We start from the raw sequence: 16,632 nt of genomic DNA, 5'->3' as shown, positions 1-16,632 counted from the left end.
TGATAAACAGGAAAATGATACAAAGCACAGGATAATGGTAAAAAATTGCTACGTACCTTAAATAAAGACGTCGGAAGAAACACTAGACAAGGACACCATCCACTCACTGAATTGCACAGTAAAGCGTATTCCTGAAAGTGGAGGAGGAAAAAAAAATATCAGAGGAAAATTAAAGATAACACAGACAAGAAATAATAACTGAAGGTGATGGAAACAACACAGAAATGAAATTATGGGATACACACACTAAAATCCTTGGCCAATGAATCTCGAGAAAGTAAAATTAGAAACCACAAGATAATGGAAGAAAGGCGTGACGTTAAAGAGAAAAAAAAAATACGAGGAGACTCAAAAGAAATACAGATTAACAGAAAAAATAAATACAAAAGAGATACCGTCCGATTCAAAAGCAAGAGAAATTCCTGGTTTACAATATGAGGAAAGACACTGGATGAAAATATAAAGTAAACAATAAGCAATTAAATAATAAGGACGACTCATGAAACATTGGATAACTTTTTTCATAAGATTTTGGAAAGAGAAATCTGAATCATGACCCCCAAAATACAGCAAAGCTTGTATATCAGCGTAAGTTATTTGTATGCTGTATATCTGTATGTGCAACAGATTACAAATATACTATGACCATGACTTGAGGCTTCGTAAAATAGGGAAAAATTGCAGTGTCTCCTAAACTGAAAGTTCCAAGGCCTGTAGCCTACATTGGTATAAGCTACTGTATATGTATATTGTAAATCTATAGGATAAATATTTTACATGCGCTTACTGCTCATGATAATCTGTATTTTAAAAGGGATATAATTGTGCTGTACAGTTTCTCATAATGCATTCGTGTTATAGGCAGGGTCCGTTCTCTCTCACGCAGGAGGTTATATTACAGGGGATACTCAACTAAGTTACTGTAGCTAGTGTATATGAATCTGCGAGGGGTTTATCTTAAGTGCCTGTATATACTCGTAAATATGTCTATTTTTATATACTGTACATAAAAAGTTAACACAAATAAGATGCGCCTGACTTATAATAATACTCAAAGCACTCAAAATCAACGAGGTAAAACGAAATGACCGATTCAATTTGCCTTTCGAATCATGTCACGAACGTTGGACTCACCCACAACCTCGACAATCCTCAGAAATAGCCATGTTCACCGGGAGACGTCGTGGCAACTCCTCTCTGGCGATTTACTTTGCAAATTACACATTAGTATTTCCTCAGAGATCATATCTTGCATTCATAACAGTCACGATATTACGGTGTATCTTGCAAAATAAATTAACTGGGAGAAAGTACTACGAAGTCCCAAGCCAACCACAGTGCGGTCCGAACTCCATCCCCACAAACTTGAAGTGCGATCATTTCAAACTTTTGAATCGATCCTTTGCCCTTCCTAGTAATGACTTCACTGTGTCGTATTATTACGCTAGGTAGAATACTTTTACCTAAGAGCGGGGTCGCGAGATCATGAATATAAATCTCGAGGCATCAGCCGCGGTGCTAGTCAGTTCTCTGGCTCCTACAACGCTTGGACAATCGGTCTCGACATAACAGGTAGTCCAAAGCATCACTTAGTCTTATGGTTCAATTCATTCTCTGTGAACTATAAGGCAGACTGTTCCCATTCTAGTTGCCTTCGGAGACTACCACAGCATCACCTCAGAGATGTATGATGCATATTAGTTATATGTGACAATTAATACTCCTTCGTATGATATTTATGTCTAAAACATATAAATGATACAGAGAAATATTAGGTGTGGTATGGCGCAGAATCGCTTAGAAAGAGGTGCTGTAAAGTCCCCTGTTGCAACTAGAATGCGGTTCATTAAGATTCTAAGAAGTCTAGTGAGAATGTGTGCGTGAGATGCCACAGGTGGAACATGGGAGTAGGCAGAGGCGCGGAATACAGGTAAAGATAGTGCTTTTAGTGTTCACGCAGGGCTCTCACGAATCGCGTAGTGCGTGTTTGCGCGGGTTTATAGTTTCACAAGGCCGAGAGTGAAGGCGCTTTGATAAATACAGGGAGTTAGAAGAGTCCACACACACACACACACACACACACACACACACACACAAATTACCGATACACGATCATACTACACACTTCGCGCCACACAACACACACCTCACACAACCACACCACACACTGCCACACCTCACGTCTCCTATTGCGCACAAAACTTTTCTAACACCCAGTAGTTCTCAAATCAGCGCCTCTTCGACCTCTTCCTTAGTACTTACTCGGGCGAATGAGTCTTAAAGTCTAAATGTATATGATAAACATTTTTTTTCTTTTCCTTCACTGCAGTACGTCCTTCCCTCTAGTTATAAGTCAACGTTTTCACCTCCTCTCCTCTTTCCTGTTGCGTCTGTTCACTGTCTTTATATAGAGATTGTGTTTAATGTCGTAATCAGTTCAACAGAGTTCTCCTTTCGCATGAGGTATCCAAACTTCGCTCCTTATCCAGTGATTCTTTGCTTGCAACTTGGCCCGCAATAGTGTGTCACTCAGTCTGCAACTTTTCGATCCAGGCCAAAACGAAAACTGTAAATTCCAGCTCAGTGTGCAATTTTTCGATCCGTAGGTCAAAAACGAAAACAAGTGTAAGTTTCAATGTTAATTTCATTTTACCGAACAGGTTCTTATGCTAAAATGTCTGCTATATGTTGCACTCTTTCATCGTATTATGAGTGATGTTATGAATAAAAAAACACACCTTTATGCTACAATACCCAATAAATAATGGCATCCAGTAACGAAGATTAAAAACAAAGGCCTACTGATCCAGTTCCATCTATATCCCAAAATGTCGGTAATACTTAAATGGAACTAAATTTTTCAGAAATGTAATGCAAAATAAATGGAACTAATTCTACTTTCACATATATAATGCTGATAAAAACAGGGAAATTTTGCGTTGCCATACAAATAAATTTCCATCAAAGTACCTGCATGTTCCGTCAACGTTTTGCAATTGCGTATTTTAAAACGTTTGAATATCCTGTAAACGTTTATACATTTATTTAACTACAAATACTGTTGATTCTTGTTAAAGTCTATTATTTATTCAGAGCTAATATATTCCGTGTTACTATTTATTCTATTAATTTATTCCTTGTCTCCGTCATTATGTGTAGATATATATGTGTAATTCTTTGTATGTACGGCAGCGGTCACTAGTTCCTTTACACACACACACACACACACACACACACACACACACACACACACACACACACACACACACACACACACACACACACACACACACTTCCAAATTCCACAAACAAGATCCCCTATTTTTTAACGCACCCAAATTCCGTAAACGAACTTTTGACGGCGACTGTACATCAAAAAAACAATATATATTTCAAATGTGACAAATAAAACTTTATTATTTATTACAAAAAAAGAAATATAATCTACAGTACATAATAAAAAAAATAAATATATCTACACACTCAGTCCTTTGTAGCAAATCTTCCAAAACTATCTCGCTTCTTCATTTTTTCCGGCAAGAGGCTTTATAAATGTATTATTTATTTTCTACCTACAGCACTGGATATGAAACGTACTTATAATTATTCTCATTTTCATATTTCTCATCATAAATATAAAATAACTTAGTGACGCCATTTACCATTACATTCCCGTCACGATGGCTTTGTGTGTCGGTATTTCTCTCCATTACTTTATCATTTATTATTTTTCATGTTATTCTTGCTTTACAGGTTAATTTTATTTTCTCATTATTTTTCATGCACTATTTTCCCTCTCATTTTGTATCAATATTCTCCCTCTGAATCTACTGTGTCCTTTACTTCCTCCTATGGCAACTGTCAAATACTATACTTTGCATTATTTCCTGTTATTTTTATTGCCCATTAGTTCCTCCTGTGTAGAGTGTCTTTACTCAATTGCCTTACGCAGTGTCAGGTATTTTATTCAACGTTATTTCCATCATTTTCCATCACTGTGTCCATTCTTTATCCTTTGTCAGTTACTCTGTCAATAAATATTTACTGTGTCGATTACTTAACCCAGTGTCGATGACCCTACCCTGTGTCAATTACCCTGTCCAGTGTTGATTACCCTTCCCTGTGTCAATTACCCTACTCTGAGTCAATTACCCTATAATGTGTCAATTACCTTACCCTGTGTCGATTACCCTACCCTGTGTCGATTACCCTACATTGTCAATTACATTAGCCAGTGTTGATTACCCTATCCTGTGTCAATTACCCTACCCTGAGTCAATTACCCTAAAATGTGTCAATTACCCTACACTGTGTCAATTACCCTACCCAGTGTCAATTACCCTACAAAGTGTCAATTACCCACCCTGTGTCAATTACTCTACTATGTGTCAGTAACCCTACCCTGTGTCAATTACTTTACCGTCAGGTACTCTACACTATATCAGTTACTTTCTTCCCCACGTCGATTGCTTTCTCCTGTGTCGATTACATTATTGTCAACTACTTTACACTATGTCTCTTACTTTCTTCTCTATGTCGATTACTTTCTCCAATGTCGATTACTTTATTGTCAGCTGCTCTACACTATATCAGTTACGTTCTTCCCTAGGTCGACTGCTCTCTCCTACGTCGATTACTTTCTCCCCATATCGATTACTTTCCATTACTCTTTGAACACTGGCTATGACTCTGTGAACAGCCTCGGTACACTGTTCATTCGCGGTCATGTACGATATCCATTGTAAAAAAAAATAATATATATATAATGAATTTATTACTTGATTTTAAGTCAATAAAAACGATCATGAATGTTCTCTTCATTATTTCCCTCCTCCTTTAATGTGTACTTTTTTCTTGCATTTCTTCCAAACATCCTTCAGTTATTTTCTGTTATATTTTTTAGTCTTTACCTTCATTATTACTAAAAGTGATTTTATTTAACAAGGAAGAAACATGCACATTTGGAGGATCAGAAAATGGCTTGTGGTCTTAAACTACTTCAGTACAAATACAACTTTCTTTCTTTTTTTTTTTCTTTTTTTTGCGTTCCTGCCAGACGATTTTTTTTTTCAGCTTTGGACAGACTTTTTGGACCGAAAGGGTTGGATACAGCCTTCATTAACTCCATCACTACTGCAGGTCCTCTTCTGTGCTTAATAAACTCGTCTGACAGAAGCAGAATAAAAAAAAAATCAGGGGAGGTAAATTGAGATATTATTATTCAGTTCAGAAAGGACGTAGTGAAACTCAATGGTCTCCTCTGGCCAACGTATGATTTAGAAAAGAATGCAAACCACCATCTTCCCTCCCTGGTATTGCTTGGAATCTTGGCTTATCACGCGAATATTCTTACATTACTGAGGGAATCTTAACTCCTATTCCTAGATTGAGGGGAAGCTTAACCCCTTCGCTATGGACGTCTGAGCGGAATAAAAAAAAGAAAAAAAAAAAAGAAAACAGGTAGCGGTGGCAAGAAAACAGAAAAATTGTCACTATCTCCACTACGATGATTCATTTTCCTTCTTCTTGGTACCATCAGAGGATTTAAGATGACTTGGGAGAAATTTTGAAAAACTAGAGGTGTTAGGTCTAGCCTCCATAACACCTTAAAGAGAGAGACTTCACCCCTAACTTATCGCAACAACAATAATATTATAAGTACGTCATCGGACTGAAAGGATTAAATAAAGCGTCTAGAGGCAGAAAGAATACAAGAGATGTGTTAGGCCGGGTGTGACAGCTAAAAAATAAAAATAATCCTTGACTTCTGAGGGATTTTCAACCGTATTTCCATTTTGAAAAGAGGTGTATATCCAAACCTTATCCAAAACTACGAGACAGAAGGGTGAAAGAAGACGGCTGAAAAATGAGGGGGATTATTCGTGATTTTTTATTTTTGGCGCTTTGGTCCCTTAACCCTCCCACTTCGGCGTCTTCCTGAGGTGAATAAAATTGTTTGTACTGGGCTCAAATGAAGTGCAAAGTCCGTAAACAGAGGTCTGGGGAATATAATTAATAGTCTAACATTTCTGCGACCGCCCGATTTCTTCAGGTATATATGAAATGGACTTTGGATCTTAAAATATAATAAAATAAAAAGTTTGTTATGTCGCAGCGAAGTGGTTAAGTCGCGCCACCATTTAAACAGACAGAAAAACAAAGAGAAGAAGTACAAGAAGAAGAAGAAGAAGAAAGGCGAAAAAGAAGAAGAAAGACGAAGAAGAAGACGATGAAGAAGGGAGAAGAAAACGAAGAAGGAAAAAAGAAGACGAAGAAGAAAAGAAAAAAATATAAAGCCTAACTTTAAATAGCACCAGCATACAACACAAGTGGCAAGATCTATGAGGGCAATATCGGTGCCTCCATTCTCAATCATCCCTTTATTAAGTCACAATCAATGCAGCACAGGCGAGGCAGGTGACTGATGGGGATACACTGGACACCCACTTCTAACTAGGCTAACCCTGTTCCCTAATGTAAGCGACCATGGGGCTTTCTTTTTGTTTTTTATTTTTTGTTTTTTCAAAGCTTCCAAATGATGACGACGACGGCAACGAGGTGACCAAAATTAAGAGATGACTGACTATAGTGCTTCTACTCTAATCTGGCCTAAAATTGCCATATCTCCATCTTCTAGGCAAACATGAGATAACTGACCATAGTATTGTTACTCTACTATGGCCTAACACTACCACATCTCCATCTTCTGTGCCCATTTTTAACAAGAGATTAACAATAAAATGTAATGGTAATCGTAAAAAGGTACTTTGGCATGGATGTAGAGCCATACTGCCTTCCTCCATAAACTACTTGAAATAAGCTGCAAAAGGATGAAAATCTGGGCCAAGTTAAGGTAAAATGACTATGATATTAAGCGTTTCATTCTCTACGTCATATATTCCCCGTTTCGTTAAAAAAAAAATCGTGCATTCCTTAAAGATCATTTTCCAGCAATCGCAAGAATGGAAGAAACTTCGGCGCAGAAAGGTTCCATCTCACCCTGGACTATACATTGTGGGAAACGATCGCTCAGCCGGACAATAGACGGGCCCACCTCCACAACATCATAAAATATTTCACAGTAAGAGCACAGGGCACGGCGACCCCCACAAATTTATATTGCAATAGCGGCTTTTGACGTGGGGTTAAGAAGTAGCCGAGTCTATTGGCGCGCTGGGTCGATGCTCTCTTGTCTCCTGATGACCTGTATTGAGTCCTCTATTGCTACGGCCACGCGTTTATAGATCCTCTTATCACGAGGGGTCCAGGTGTTTTGTGTGTGTGTGTGTGTGTGTGTGTGTGTGTGTGTGTGTGTGTGTGTGTGTGTGTGTGTGTGTGTGTGTGTGTGTGTGTGTGAGAGAGAGGCGGGAGGGGGCTATACCTCTTGGCCTTCTCGCTGTTCTTCAATGATTTCTTGAATGTCTGTTGTTGTGTGGTCATATTCTTTCATTTTGTCCTTTTTTCCTTCATTTTCACGAGCGTCTGTTGGGTACTAATGCTCACTCTTGTCTTGCCTTCCTACAAAAAGTGCCTTGAGATTTTCGTAACTTGGAATTCAACATTATTTACCCCTTCAATTCGATGACGCATATCACTGGTTTAGTCTCTCCGTGTAAGTTATTTCTTCATGCATCACGTTAAGTTTTCCTGCACCCGTATGCTGAGTATGTAACCTACGTCCATACTAAAGACTTATGAATACCATACAAGAAAATACTGATCCAATCAATCCCAGATCAATCCCAGGACATTATATTCTCCTAAAATTATTAAAAAGATCTTGCGTTAGAAAAATAATAATGATAATAATAATAATAATAATAATAATAATAATAAAAAAGAATAGTCTGTGGGCATACTCGTCAAGGCATAATATGCTAAATAAACCAGTGAAGAGGGGGTACGAGGGAGACTCCTAAGACTACGGGAGCCCGGCTCAAGACAGTATTGACCCTCTCACCAACACCCTCACTCTTGGTCACCCTCTCCACGCCCTCTCATTGGTCACCGCCCCGACGCACGCCCTCCGCCACTGGCCATTACTGACACTGCCACCCCCGACAACGCCTGAATTAACGTTATTGTTCTCAACGCTGTATAGCAACAATATTCACACGTCTCTACCTCACTTACCACCTCCAGTCTTTCAAATGTAGCTTGTCCGAGATCGCAAACAGAATTTCCGGTGTGTAGGGCTTTATTTCATTGAACTGTCTGTGTGCTTTACCATTTCTAGTCTTTCAGCTTTTGGTTCCTCGTTTTATATTTTATTTTTGGGTGGGGGGACATAAAAATACCATCAAGCGACATCAATCATACCATTCCCTATTTCTGTTTTCTTTGTCGTCAATTTGTGGCTTGGTTCTATTCTGCCCTTATGCGGTCTGAGGCAAGACGGTGTGGCTTTTATTAGTAAATACAGAAGAGGCCATGGATCACGTAGCACAATGGCCAAGGTGCCTTTACGTAATACACCATCGACGTGTTTAACCAAAAGGAATCCATGTCCTCACACTGGCTTCAATTAAACAGTAGTATGACCAAGGAAATGACGGAATATCCCCCTACACACACACACACACACACACACACACACACACACACACACACACACACACACACACACACATAAAAAAACAAATAAAGACAGGTACATTCACACATACGCAAACATATATATAGACCCACGTACGCACACAGACACACAGTCAGTCGACATAAGCACACACACACACACACACACACAAACACACGTGCATACTGGTAAACACGTGCATACTGGTAAACGAAAACAGCCACAATTAAGCAACATTGTCTAATCTCTCCTCATTCTCTGATTTCACCTCCCGTCACTTAACCTCCGACAATTATAGGCCATATTGATTAAACGACAGTAATTCATTTATCTCTCTTATTCCTGACACCTTCCCCCCCTCCACCCCTACCCTCCTCACACGCAGCCACCCGTGAAAGGAAGGAATTGTGTGTGTGTGTGTGTGTGTGTGTGTGTGTGTGTGTGTGTGTGTGTGTGTGTGTGTGTGTGTGTGTGTGTGTGTGTGTGTGTGTGTGTGTGTGTGTGTGTGTGTGTGTGTGTGTGAGACAGAGACAGAGAGACACAGAGAGAGAAATAATTTTGTGACTCTCATCATGCATTAAAGTATAAGCCTCGCCCTATCATCATCATCATCATCATCATCAACCTAAAAGTCCTCTCATTCTTCTAACATACTGGGTAAGATCCATTAATATGAAAAAAATAAACAAAAATAAACAAAGGAAAATGAAACACAAAGACTGAAAGAATCATCACCAGAATACCGAAGACGGAAGAACTATCACAAGACTATCCAGACAGCAAAAAATGGGCCACGTTTACAGTTCAGCATTATTAACTCCAACCATATATATTTTTTTCCTTTTTCCGGCCAAAGATAAATTTAATATGTGGCGAGAGAATTACATGAATAAAGTGGTATATGGCGCCGTGATCGTGGAGGTAATTATGCGCCATTATTGTGAGGTGGAGTGTGACGTGCTGGGGACTCGTTGTGATGGTGCTGCTGAATGTTTGATGAAGGGAGGTAAGTGTAAGTGTTAGCCAGCCAGCCTTACAGTGAGCTTACCTGCCCTCCATTGCCTAAATCTATTCCCCTCTCCCTTTCTGATTCTCTCACTCTCCCTCACCCTTCCCACTTTCACTCTACCCTTCCTCCCCTCTCTCCCTCTTTTTCTACCCTTCCTCTCCCTACCCCCTCTCCCTCTAACGTAGCTTTTCTCCTTGCTTGTCTCTTCCCTCCTCTCTCAGTTTTCCCTCTTTTTCTCCTTTTCATCGCCTCCTCTCATTCTTACCTTATTCCCTTCTCCCCTCCTCTAGTCTCCACTTCCCATCTCTCCTACCCTCTCCTCTCCTCCATTTCTTTTCTTTCCTTCCCTCATATATCCTTGTTTCCTTCACCCTTTCCCTACTCCCTGTTTTCCCTTCCCCTTTAATCCCATCCCTACGAAATTTCTCGCCTGAACTATATAAATTCGTTTACAGTTTGCCAGAGTAAACTAAAATATCATTGTACCGAAGGGATTTAACTCTGCTACTTTCTACTTTCTCCTCTTCCTTCTTCTTCTACCATTTTACTCTCTTTAGTACTCTTTTTCTGCCGTTTTTCTCCTCTCTTTTCTATCCCTTTTTTCCAACCCACTTTTCTCAACTTTCATATTTCTCAATTTTTGCCTCCTCTCCCTAATAACTCTATCATTTTCCTCCCCTCACAACATCCGTTCTATGTTTTTATTTTTTTTCAGTCTAAGACGTGCAGATTCCCATTTCTTTCCCCCCACCTTTCTCCTTCCCAAGTCCCCTTTCCTTTCTCCCCTTCCCCTCTTCCCGTTTCTCTCTTCCTTTCCCTCTTCCCCTTCGATTCTTGAGCATGCAGATCGGAGCGTTAGACATGGTTAGTTACCTTTTCTGTTCATCCAGCAGTACGACTGGTAGCCTGGATGTAAAATTCGACTGCTGCGTGTCGTATTCTAAAGGGAGATTGGAACTTAGGAAAAAAAAAGTTACTCGCTTTTATGGTCCGTGTGAAGTTAACAGGTAATAACTCTAGACCTCCACCCACTTCTTCTTCTGCTTCTGCTTCTTCTTCTTCTTCCTCTTCTTCTCTTCTCCCTTTCCCTCCATATTCCTCTTCTTCTTCTTCTTCTTCTTCTTCTCTTCTCTCTCTCCTTCCATATTATTCTTTTCTTCTTATTATTATTATTATCCATCTTCTTCTTCTTCTCCTTCCTTTATTCTATATTTTGTTCCAATTTTATTCTGTTTCTCAAGGCTCAGGTAACGATGCTCTTGGTTATCGTAGCCCAGTTTATGACTTTTTTTTTTTTAAATTTTCGACAAGTATCGTACCGTATTTTTTTTTCTTTAGCTGTTTGATGTATTTCTTTAAACCTGACTAACGAATCACCCACCCATGCACAGGTAGACAGATGGATAACTATAGACAGATAGGTAGGTGGGTAGGTACGTTGGTAGGTAGGGAGGTAGATAGGTACGCTGGCTGGTTGGTTGGTTGGTTGGTAGGTAGGCAGGTAGGTAGGTAGGTAGGTAGGTAGGTAGGTAGGTAGGGAGGGAGGGAGGGAGGGAGGGAGGGAGGAAGGGAGGGAGGTAGGGAGATGCAGACAGACAGCTCGAAAGACATGGGTAGACGGGCAGGTAGATACATACACACACACACACACACACACACACACACACACACACACACACACACACACACACTGCATCCTTAGCTTTTCCAGGTCACTTCAGTATTATTTTTAACCACCTAGCTCTGAATCCCTTACCATCAACATATACCCTTATTTATTACACACCACAAGCCACTAAGATCCAATCCTTCACATGGGACTGAGTTACAATCGAATCCCCTTCCAATGACACCAAGAAATATCAGAACCGCCTTGTTTACCGCTTACAGGGTTCAAACGCATCGGTCCCCACTAATGCTTGCCAATACTAAACCTCTTAAGTAATACGTTCGTCGCCGCGGGAGGAGACGACAAGAAGGATGGTCTTCGAGTGCCCGCCAAAGGATGCAAAACACCTCAACAAAGACCCGTTTATCGAGCCTCGTCAATATAGCTGTTATCGAGGCCAAGTTGGTAATGTGTTTGTAGTGTCTGGATGGAGAATGGGGGAAAGGTTTCGTTGATTTGTTAATGGCGGCTGCACTTCACAAACCAGAGTGAAATTTGGTCAGGTGTTGGTACTGTGTTGGTAATGTGTTCCTACTTTGCTGGTAATATGGTGATAATGTACTGAAAAGGTCTTGGTTATGTGTTGGTAAGATATTTGTGATGTGTTAGTAGGGTGTTTTAAGGTGTTGGTAGTGTGTTGGTATTGGCAGTGTATTGGCTGTGTGTTAGAAATGTGCTGGTAATGTGGTGGCAGTGTAATGGTAGGGTATATATTGGTAGTGTGTTGGTAATGTGTTGGTAGTGTACTGGCTGTGTGATGGTAATGTGTTTAATGTGTTGGTAATGCGGTGTTAGTGTATTAGTAGTGTGTTGGTAATGTGTTGGTAATGTGGTGATACTGTACTGGTAGGGTATTGGTAATGTGTCGGTAAAGTGTTGGTAATGGGTTGGTAGCGCCTCCATGGAGAATGTGGGCTGGAGTTTGCTGATTGGTTACTGGCGGCTGCAGTTCTAAACAGCCGTAATTTCGTAAGGTGCTGGTAATGTGCTGTTTGATGATGATGATGATGATGATGATGATGATGATGACGATGACGACGACGACGACGACGACGACGACGACGACGACGAAGACGACGACGATGATGATGATGTTGTTGTTACTGTTGTGGTTCATTTGGACGTGAACCTAGTGGACTGCAGGCTGAAACTGCCCTTCCTCGACAGTCCACAACCCGTCTTTCTCAGGACATGGAAAGAACTGAGGAATGTTTATATAACCGGGCAGCGAAACCGCCAGGAATATCAGTGCCACCACGTAAAGGCGTCCCTCTCCAGTCTCAATATGTTGGTAATGTGTTGGAAATGAGTTGGCAAAGTGTTGGTAATGTGTTGGTAATGAGTTAGAAATGGGTTGGTAATGTGTTGGTAATATGTCAGAAATATGTTGGAAATGTGTTTGGTAATGTGTTGGAAATGTGTCGGGGATGGGTTGTCAATGTCTGGATGGAAAATTTGTGCCGGAGCTTTCTTGCTTTGTTATTGGTAGTTGCACTTCTAAATCACACCGTAATTTGCGTTTAAGCTGTTGACAGGGTGGGAGCTTGATGCATAAGAGGCTCCTGTGGTCCTTGGTGTGGCTGAGTGAGGGGCTGGCGGTGTGATTTATCGTCCCAAAAGTAATATATACGAGCATTATCTCCAGCGAGCGTGAAGGTAAAATGAATAGTGGAATTGTGTGTTCCTTGGTGTGGTGAGAGATTGGCTGCATCATTTATCGCCTCAAACCAACACAAATACATGTATATAAACATTTATGTGTATGCAGAGATCTGTAAACATCTGGATTACTATAATTATAAAACAAGAAGCAAACCTTAATTACAAAGCAGTATATATAAACATCTTTATGTACCGCTGTAAATATCAATCCATGAAGGCTGTATTATTTTTCCATGACACAATACGAATATTAGTTAACTGGATAACTAAACACACACTTGGAGTACGGTATTGCTGTTATTCAATGGACAACCTCTACATACTGAATTATCATACAAATAATGACACAAGGAATGTATTAATTCAGGTCCGCTGTTATTTATTTCATTAGCTGTTCCAGAAACGTTGAGGAACTGTAGCTGAGAACTGCTTCCAATAATACGAGTATGTTTTGGCCAGCTCTCGCAGAACGTAGCGTCATCGGTCTAGGAGGGTTAATATACTCAGAAGAACGGAACCAAATCTACCAAACCTCCATGCACTTATCATCTTGAACTACGATAAGTCTATGTGAAATGAAATCGTCCAAAGTCAGCTGGAACAACAGAGTCCTCAGTTCTTGGCCAAAACATAAGTGGGAGAGATATCGGCACTTTCTTCAGTAAGGGTTATTTTAAGCTTCATAACATCTAATATTAACCGACATAGATCACAAAGTTTGAATCGCGCGGTCAAATGGTTGTCTTTTAAAATTAACTACAATTATCGTCAACTGATAAAGAGCGTTTTATAATTTTTTTCATTTAAGTCCCCACTGTGTTTACCAAAGTGTAGTATTTTGCCTCGATGTTACTGTACCAAGGAGCTTTCAGTGAGGCTTCAGTATAATACAGGAAAAGATTACAAGGCAAGGAGTGTTCCTTGAAGACTCATACATAATACAGGAAGCCATCCAGGTGCTGTGCTGTGTACAACACGTACAGGTGGAGACAAAAGTATGCCAAATATATCGCCTCTTCTACCTCTCACTTTCCTCTGCTGGCTAATATTCCTAAGCTGAGAGAGGCTTGGTATATTTTTTTACCCACGGGTCTTTGGTGTATGTCTGTAAGGTAACTGACATGCCCCAAGTGTGAAGCAGTGGGATAGTTAGCAAACTTTTCTCCTAAATTGTAAAATACCCCCCAGTCCTCACATACACTTAGAAGAGGCTACAGTATCACAGGAAATCAAAGGTGGTAAGATGCAGAAGGCTGGCCAGCTGAGGAAAGAGGAAAATGTAAGTGGTGAAATATGAGGCACAGGAAAATGAAAAATTAGGCGTACTTTTGTTCCAGACGGTACATTGCTCCGGTCCCCCCCCCCCCCTCCTACACACACATAAAAGAGGCAAGAGAGTCTGAGGAAATCGAAGCAGGAGTGGCGAGGTGTGTCCAATGGCTCCCGGGTTAAGCTAGCAAGGCGAGGTGTAAGCTCCCCCTGTGACTGCCCACCGCCCTCCCCCCACCACCTTCTGCGCCAATCAGGGATCAGGCCCATTGTGTACTTAGAAGGGTGCCGGACTGGGGGAGAATCGACCCCATTTTAGCTCCGTTTATCCCCATTTCCCATTCCCGAAACCTCATAATAGATAGTAATAATCCCACTGGCTACTTAGGGAATGGGTAGGAATGGGTAAAAGATGGAACTGTGGAGTTTTGTGGGGTTTTGGAAAAGGCGATGTTTTGTGGGAAATGTGGCGCTGATCTGGCTACCCCTGGCACTCCCATCTCATGACATCACGAGAAATGGCGGCTCTTTGACGCCTGCCCCCCTCCCTGACCCCCTTACCCTCCATACCCTACCCTCCCCCTCCCTCCACTTCCTATCTTTCATCTATTAACTTTCCATTTACTTCTCCAAATTTCCTTCTCGGATTTCCCTACACTGTTTATTTCCTTCTCACTTTCCGTGCCACATTCATATCACTTTATGACCCCTATTCCTCCTCCACTCTCCTAAGTTGTCTTCCTCCCTCCCTCCCCTCCTCTCCTCCCCCCACCTCACTTCCCTCCGCCAATGTTCATGACGGAAGGGATGGGGAAGGGAGGGGAGTGGAGTGGGGTGAGGGGGAGGCAGAGGTCAGGCACTTACATCGGCACTTGACACACACACACACTGACCACCACACAGGCAGGTCAAGCAAGGACAGTGGGAGGTCAAGAGGAAGTAACAGATCAAGAGGAAGTAGTCAAGAGGAAGGAGAGGAAAGAAGAGGAGGCAAGAAGTCAAGAAGAAGGAGAAGAAAGAAGAGGAGGCAAGAAGTCAAGAGGAAGGAGAAGAAAGAAGAGGAAGCAAGAAGTCAAGAGGGAACAAGAGGTCAAGAGGAAGGAAGAGGAGGATAAGAGGAAGAAGAAATAAGGTGGTAAAAAAGGATAAGAAAAAAGATAAGAAGTCACTGAGAAGAAATTTAAGAAGTCAAGGAGGAGGAGGAAGAGCAAGAAGAGATTCGGAGGAAGAAAAACAAGAGGTGGGAGATTTTAAGAAGAGGGAAGAAAGCTGGGACAAGAAAGAGATTAAGAAGTCAAGAACAGTGAACTTAAAAGGTCAATGGGCAGAAGGAGAAAGACAGCGATTAATTATTAAAAGGAAGAGTCTGAAAAGAAGGAAGAGGTTACGAAGAAAGAAGAAAAGCTATCAGGAAGAAGAAGGAAAAGGTCCACACGTCGAAAGGGAGGAAGATGTCAAGGAGAGGAGAGGAGAGGTCAGTAAGGCAGTAAGAAGGAAATCAAGGAAGAGAAGTCAAGAAAATCGAGAAGAAAAGCGTTCAAGAAAAGGAAAATTTCAAGAAGCAAGACGAAATTAAGACGACAAAGGAAGACGGAAAGAGCCAGTCAGAAAAATGTAAAAGAAGGAGATACACAAGAATAAGGAAGAAGTGAACAAGGACACCAAGACAGGAAGAGGAATGTCAGGAGGCCATTAACAGCCTGACTGGATCAAGAGGAACTCTGACATAACCAAGTGGAGCCAAAGAATCAAACTAAAGTGGTGTAATCAATCCGTAATTTGAAAAGACAACAACAGCCATCCTGAAAACTTAAAACAAAAATCGTATGGTGAACAGACAGCAATGAAGTGAACCGTGCAGCTTCTCAGTAAATTGGACAAACAATATTACATACATCCAGATATCAATGGTCAAAAGGCGAACACGCATGAACAATAAAATCAGTTATTTTTATCTAACTACTCGGCAAACTGGACAGAAGATAAATAACACTCTTGAGGAAAAAAAATATCGGTCAAAAGGTGGACCAAAGTAGTGAACGAGATGCAGAAATAAGAAAAAAAAAAGTTCTAGTTTTTATGATGGAGTTTTGACTGTAAACAGGAAATATGTAAAAAAAATAGAAGGAAGGCAAATTTCTCTTATAAAAGCTCAACTTCTGACGGTGTAAGGAAAAATAATAAATAAACGCTAAAGAAAGCAAGATAAACATGGATTAGACTGACCATGCCGAGTAGCGCAAAATATAGCTATATGTAAAACAAAATAAAAAAAAAAGTGCATATAGTCACACAGTTTACATGATGTCACATAATTTTCGATAAGGTCACTGTATACTGAAATCTGAATACTCAAATAACAACTTCCTTTCTGCTGTGAAGTGAATGTACTCCCCGACAAAGGGTGTATTGACGAAGTGATGTATGCATTCTAAAAAGAAAAAAAAA

At 40.6% G+C, this 16,632-nt stretch overlaps 1 protein-coding gene across 1 annotated transcript in view; it reads left to right on the top strand.

The window, feature by feature from the left end:
* The first annotated feature begins 552 nt into the window (after nucleotides 1-552).
* LOC145414886 (photoreceptor-specific nuclear receptor-like) overlaps nucleotides 553-16,632 on the top strand; it is a 38,968-nt gene continuing 22,888 nt past the window's right edge. The window contains exons 1-2 of the mRNA XM_080284303.1: nucleotides 553-588; nucleotides 1,449-1,572. Coding sequence (XP_080140429.1) covers nucleotides 553-588; nucleotides 1,449-1,572 — 160 coding nt within the window. The remainder of the gene's footprint in view (nucleotides 589-1,448; nucleotides 1,573-16,632) is intronic.

Source organism: Coenobita brevimanus, chromosome 101 (assembly GCF_032717465.1).
Source record: "Coenobita brevimanus isolate Jiangsu-jjx chromosome 101, ASM3271746v2, whole genome shotgun sequence".
In the NCBI taxonomy this organism is placed as follows: Eukaryota; Metazoa; Arthropoda; class Malacostraca; order Decapoda; family Coenobitidae; genus Coenobita; species Coenobita brevimanus.
The sequence above is the reverse complement of the archived record's forward strand: the minus strand, read 5'-3'. Positions and strand labels throughout refer to the sequence as shown.